The sequence below is a fragment of the Dysidea avara genome, chromosome 2, assembly GCF_963678975.1.
Source record: "Dysidea avara chromosome 2, odDysAvar1.4, whole genome shotgun sequence".
In the NCBI taxonomy this organism is placed as follows: domain Eukaryota; kingdom Metazoa; phylum Porifera; class Demospongiae; order Dictyoceratida; family Dysideidae; genus Dysidea; species Dysidea avara.
The window spans coordinates 34,200,764-34,207,945 of NC_089273.1; the positions used below are offsets into that span (position 1 = coordinate 34,200,764).

The following is a 7,182-nucleotide window of genomic DNA, read 5'->3' on the forward strand; positions in this document are numbered from 1 at the left end:
CAATCTGGTTGGGAGAGCATCTCTAGTTGGCAGTTTGAATGGGAGAGCGTCTCCTAATAATGATCTGGATGGGAGAGCATCTTCAGCTAGTGATCTGGTTGGGAGAGCGTCTCCTGGTAGTGATCTGGATGGGAGAGCGTCTCTGGCTAGCGATCTGGTTGGGAGAGCATCTCTAGTTGGCAGTTTGAATGGGAGAGCGTCTCCTAATAATGATCTGGATGGGAGAGCATCTTCAGCTAGTAATCTGGTTGGGAGAGCGTCTCCTGATACTGATCTGGATGAGAGAGGCAAGCAGCTGTTAGCAACCCAATTTCCTGATGGCACTCTGAACTGGAGGGGCTTGTCTGTGACTGCAGGCAGGATAAAAGAGCATCTCTCCTGACAAAGATTTGAACTGCGAGCGTCCCTCAATAGCAATCTCTACTTGTGGTAGCAGCTGGCAGGGTGAAGGAATCCAGGCTGGCACAGTGAAGGAATCCAGTCAGACCTACAGCTGAAGAACTCGCAACAAAATGCATATGATAGTACAGTCTTTCATGTAAATGTTTAGAGTACAACAACAACAACAACAACATTATGTGTCTACTTAGCTTGGTCCACTGCTTACCAGGGCTGAGCGATACTACCGTTTTAGCGATATATTGCGATGTTTTTAAAGTATCGATATCGCGATATTTTTTTATTAACTATCGTGATACCATGCCTGTACATTACTGTCATTAAAAATCCATTTGTTATGCAGTAGTAGGCTAAGAATTCTTGTAAATGATAAAGTCCACCCATCTGGTTTCCCCTGCAGAGAGGTGTGAACACCATACCAACCTCAAAGCATGTGTTACAATAACTGTTACTGTAAACAAGGATGATAGTGGCTAGTTTGTTATCACCTATAAGGACTTCCTGCAGGAATGCTGAGCAATAAGCTATGTAGCACCAGCTATGATTGACTTATTGGTAAGTAGCGTGAACTATTCAGTATCGTGAATAGTGGCTTTAGAATTGATCGTGATACCAAAATGGCAGTATCGGTCAGCCCTACTGCTTACACTACATATGTATGTAAGTGCCACTATTGACAATGAGATACTGACTAGAATTTTTAACTGCCAACATACTATGCCAATTAACATAGAGTACCTGTGTGTAGTGAAGTTTGTGAACTGATCAGTGGGTAGGGACAGGGTGGAAAGATTTGTTACAACAGGTATGAATTACTGCCAACGTGTTCTGCTCACTTTGTTGCGCATGCGTTGTTCTTATTGGAGCCCACTATTGCATGCTAATATTTTGGGTACTTGCGCAGCCTGCGCTTCACAACATTAACTGTGTTTAATAACTTAAACTTTATTTAATGTTTAGTTACGCTACCACTCACCTATTTACGTGCTCTGTTCCTCGGATCTTCATTCTTCACCTCCAGCAATCCATTGATTGAGGAGGGGGTTTGGTAAGTGCCAGGGGGACTCATCTGCCATGGTATATGGCCTAGGCAAGGTTATGTAATTCCAGCGGGGCCAAAGTAGGAAGTACTTTTGGTTTATTGATGCTTGGGTAATGAAAGAGTTTAGAGCAGAGAAGCGTCTCTGTCCTAAACTCTTTACAATAGAGGCCATAGGTAGGTCACGATATGTATTATGTATATCGTGATCTACCCCCCCAAGCATCAAGGTTATTTATTTAGACCATGCAATGTGCAGAAATGATGATGGTGGCAACATCTAGTAATATGCAAGATAAGCTATGCTTGCAGCATACAGAAGATGATGATGTGCAGGCTGAGCAACGGTGACATACAAAACAAGCAGTGGCAGTGACATACGTTGGTATACGGACAAGCAATGGTGACGACATACATATCAAGCGTGACAACGTAAACATTAGGAAGACATAACGTACACGCAAACTAACATGCAACTAACAACCCAATGGTGTGCCCCGTACCAATTGCCTGGCAAAGTTGTGGAACACATCCTAACCATAGAACTACAGATATATGACGAAGACACTGTATCGTGTACACATTAGAGCAAGCACTGTGTTTTGAAACAATTCCTGTTGAAGATGTATAGGTTGAAGTTTACTTTAATGACAATAAAATGGACTTTTCTTTGGGACTATTATAAGACTCAAGGGGTATGGTGTGCAAGAAGCTGGCACAACGCCATGAAACTACTATGCAAAGTTCTAATATGTACTTGGCTGCTTTTCAACATACAATTTATGATAACCATGTGTTTGTGTTGTTGTTTTTACAAAGCTACTCTTATTATTTCACATTTTACTGGGGGTGTACCAATAGAGAAATTTCTGAACCGATCCAATATAAAGCGATATACTGAGTCAGAACACCGATACCGACCCAATATAATAAAGTGCAGCTATACATTTAGATTAGAGGAAACTGAGAAACTTTAACTTGCCATAAGATACACTTAGTAAGTAGTTCCAAGTGCTAACAATCACTGCCAATGGTTGATTGCTTGTGGTGGTGTGGCCTCAATTGACAGCCCCAATTAACAGCCGAGGCCGTGAGGCACCCACAAGTTTATTTATTTATTTTTTTATTATTATTATTATTATTTAGTGCGTGCTCCCACCAAGATAAGTCCAAATCACTCCGTATTTTTAATGGCTTGTAGCAGGAGCTTACAAGCGCCGAAGGCGCAAAGGAGCGCGACACTAGTGGTTCCAACATTTGACTAATTACTTAAACCTCAGTCCATGTAGGGCATTCATCCTATATTCACTGCTACTCAGTGGTTTATTGCATCATCACTTTTAAGCTGTTAATTTTCAAAGGAAGCCATGATGAGTCTAAGTACTTGTGTGCTATTTGTAAACTAAAAGGGGGGGGGGGGGGGGGGGGGGGGTGGCCGACCTTCTCCCTCAGAAGCTCTTATCTCAAGAGTATTACACGGGGGACAGCACATCCAGTCCTAAGCAGAAGCATCACGATGTTGCTAATATCATAGAGTGGGTGCAATGCTTCGGCATTTACACCGCTATTATTTCTAAAAAAGAACCTGATCGGACAGCTGACCTCATTGGCTACCAGCAAATGATTATTGACTCTTCTCAGAATTGCTGTGAAGGTGGCTGGTTAAATTACGATCGACACTTTAGGCTGAAAGCATCGGCCACTGGATTGAAGGACTGGTCATCAGTGGAAATGAACATCTGGAAAAGGGCCTTTCCTGATAGAGTCAAGCAGTTCCCACCACAGTATACACCATCTTACACTAGGCAAGGTCCACAGCGCTATTCTGCCAACTATTCCCAACCAAGGGAACGGAAGATATGCCTTGAGTGGAACGATAGTCCCAATCCCAACTGCCCTTACCCCGATTGCAAGTTTGAGCACCGCTGCTACAGATGTGTGTTCAATTCTAGAGTGACAGATACAAGACACAAGGCTCTATTTTGCCCAAACATGAATAAAAAGCGACCCCTTCTTGGTGCTCCTACCACCACCTCCCACAACTGAGACAAGCCACGCCCACAACTAACTGCAGTGTATATTATCACATTGTTAACATTGTTTGCCATATACAAAGTGTCTGTATGTAAGCACAATCTTTTAATCATATGTACGTACATAATATACACGGAGGCTAGCTTGATAACAGTTAGCTGGTTAACTGTACACGTAAAGGGGGAAGTGTCATGCATTCATGGCTAAGTAGTGCTGCTTTTGACATCACAATTTTGCACGTATTGTGTGCATGCATGACTGCACAAATCATTACCTCTCCTCCCCCCTCAGATGTAAACATTCCTGAAGTGGAAGCAACCATGACCACTCCAAGGTGCACCTCGTATGACAATTGGATACCGCAATGGAAATCGCACATCAGTACTGCTAAACATGTAGCAATTGTGCCACCCACAGCCATGGCAATTACAACCCCATTACAGACAAATAACTGGATTTCCCTGCTAAGATACTATCCAAACCAGGAGTTAACCTCATTCTTCATATCAGGTCTCCTTCATGGCTTCAGAGTTGGCTACAGCTCTCAGAAATCATTGAAATCAGCCAAACGGAACCTTCCATGTGCCCTGGAACACCCAGAGGTGGTAGACCAGTACCTAGCAGAGGAACTTGCTCAACATCGCGTAGTGGGCCCATACCATACTGTATGGGCCTCACAGTTGCATATAAGCCGTTTCGGAGTCATACCGAAGAACCATCAACCGAATAAATGGAGACTCATAACTGACTTATCCCACCCTGCCAACCACAGTGTTAATGACGGCATCCCTAAGACTTTGTGCTCTTTGTCTTACATCACCATAGACAGTGCCATTAAGCACATCATACAGCTGGGCCAAGGAACATTGTTGGCAAAGATCGACATCAAACACGCATTAAGATTGCTCCCAGTACATCCAGCAGACCGCCACCTACTGGCCATGCGCTGGAGACATCAGATATTCATAGATACTTGCCTCCCCTTTGGGCTGCGTTCAGCTCCCAAACTCTTCAACGTCCTAGCTGATCTTCTATCATGGATCCTGGAGCAGCAGGGAGTAACACCTCTTTTGCACTACCTTGACGATTTCCTTCTGATAGCCCCTCCACAGTCTTCTAGTTGCCAACATAATCTATGTGTTGTTAAGCAGGTATGTTCCCAGCTTGGCATACCACTAGCTCTAGAGAAGGTTGAAGGACCAACCAATTCGCTGACCTTTTTAGGAATCACTCTGGACATGAAACAGATGGAAGCACGCCTACCAAATGAGAAGTTATCCCGCATCCGCACCACAGTTAGATCCTGGCTCCGCAAGAAAAAAGCCACTAAACGTGAAATACTCTCACTCGTCGGATTACTTCAGCATGCCACTAAGGTAGTAAAGCCTGGCCGCACATTTGTGGCTCGCATGTATGCCACAGCTGCCAAAGTTAAACGACTCTCCTTTTACACCAGACTCACAAAAAGTTTCCGTTCAGACTTACAATGGTGGCACATGTTCATCACTAGATGGAATGGTATCAGCTTCCTTCACAATGCCCCCTCAACCAGCCATTGTGACTATCAGATAACCACAGATGCCTCTGGTTCATGGGGTTGTGGGGCACACTTTAATGGAAGATGGTTTCAGCTCTCGTGGTCAGCCGACTGGGCTTCTATCAGTATAATGGCAAAAGAGCTTGTCCCAATTGTGCTATCCTGTGCCATTTGGAGCAAGACATTGTCACAATATAAAACTGAGTTCAGGTGTGATAATCTTAGTGTCGTAGAAGCAACAAAGAAAGGATCTTCTAAGGACCCTATGGCAATGCACCTCCTTCGGTGCTTGTGGTTCCTCACAGCAATGTTTGACATCAACATAGAAGTGTCCCATATCCCAGGGGTGCTAAATACTTCAGCAGATTTCCTGTCCAGGAATCAGCTGGCACGGTTCTTAAGGCTTCATCCACAAGCGTCAACCAGACCAGAATCTATCCCACCAGCCCTGGTAGCTCTTATCTCACCAAAAAGACCAGATTGGACGTCATCTACATTTCGTCGTAATCTCCAGAAATTGCTCCCACTCACCAATTGACTTCTTACACCCAAATAGTACTCATCTTAACCTTCTGCACTCGTAGTTATCATATACACAATAGTTGTCAGTTTTAGTAACATTGTATATTGAACGTTTCTCAATAATACCCATTGTATGTTTTCAATGTTTCTCATTTACTAATTACCCATCCCCCCCCCCCCCCCCCCCCCCCCCTATATGCTTGGTGACGGGTACATAGGCTCTTGTATAGTTTTATCAATTGTGCATTGGACGAATAAAAGTAAACCAGGCTACCTTTACCTCCCTACTGTAGGTCATCCACAAGGGGCAGCCACACTTGCTTATAGTAACATCCAGCAGCTACAAAGCCAAGCCCAACAGTTCATCACTCTTGGTTTAGCTCCCACAACAAGATCGACTTACTCCGCAGGCTGGAAAAGGTTTACAAGCTTCTGTGCAGAATTTGGACTGCTGTCCACGCCAGCAAGTGAACACACCCTGCTGCTGTTTGTCACATCATTGGCGGTTAGCAATCTGTCATATGGCACTATTAAAGTATATTTATCTGCTGTTCGCCACATTCATGTTTTGTCCGGCTTTCACACAGACCTCAACAACCAGTTTACCCCCAGGCTTCAGCTTGCACTAGTTGGAATCAAAAGAAGTCAAGCAGCTGCATCCCCCCAGCGAACACGATTACCCATCACCCTCCAAATAATGCAGAAAGCCAAACACTTGCTCTCCCAGAAATCGTCTTATGACAACACAATGCTTTGGGCAGCCTGCTGCCTGGCTTTCTTCGGCTTCCTGAGAGTGAGCGAGTTTACAGTGCCAACCCAACATGATTATGATGCATCAACACATCTATCTCTAAGCGACATCTCGGTCGACAACCGCAATAACCCCCAGCTCATCAAAGTACACATCAAGCAGTCAAAAACAGATCCATTTAGGCAGGGCACGGATATCTACCTGGGAGCAACCGACAACTCTATTTGCCCTATATCCGGGCTAATACCTTATCTCTCCATAAGGGGAGCTCAACCTGGCCCATTGTTCATCACCAAGGATCATAGATATCTTACCCGCTTGCTGTTCAGTCAAAAATTAGACACTCTCTTAGACCATCTCCAAATAAACACACAGCAATACAATACTCACAGCTTCCGGATAGGGGCAGCTACAACCGCAGCTCAAGCACTCATACCAGACGCCCACATTAAGATGCTTGGAAGATGGAGAAGTGATGCTTACCAGCAATATATCAGGACCCCACCACGACAACTTGCCCACCTCTCCAAGCGCCTGGTATCAGCACCTATCTCTCAAGGTGGCAGCAGCCATGCCACTTCAAGTCATTAGTTACCTTACTAATGTGTTACGTACTCATTTAGTTTATTGCATTGTTATAGCTCATATCGTACACAAAATTATTCAATCACAAGTGATGAATGATTCAGGTACTTCATTATATAAAAGAATAATAGTAATTAATGTGTTGTTTTTTGTTTTTTTTTGTCTTTCATTTTTTGTATAAAGGAATAATACAACGACCACCCAAACACCAATCACAATCAGATCCTTGGGTGAAAGGTCACCTTAACTGCTCCCTTTCTGTGGCTTAAAAAAGTTGCAAGAGTCTGGGGTGGGACTAGTGCTAGTCTTGCCCCC

General features: G+C 44.0%; 1 protein-coding gene across 1 annotated transcript; it reads left to right on the plus strand.

Annotated features, from left to right (window-relative positions):
• The first annotated feature begins 6,228 nt into the window (after positions 1 to 6,228).
• LOC136248034 (uncharacterized) lies at positions 6,229 to 6,873 on the plus strand. Its single transcript, XM_066039851.1, has one exon. The coding sequence runs from the start codon at positions 6,229 to 6,231 to the stop codon at positions 6,871 to 6,873; it is 645 nt and encodes a 214-aa protein (XP_065895923.1).
• The last annotated feature ends 309 nt before the right edge of the window (positions 6,874 to 7,182 follow it).

Coding starts and splice junctions, on each gene's coding strand:
- LOC136248034 (XM_066039851.1), top strand. CDS start 6,229: ATGCAGAAAGCCAAACACTTGCTCTCCCAGAAATCGTCTTATGACAAC.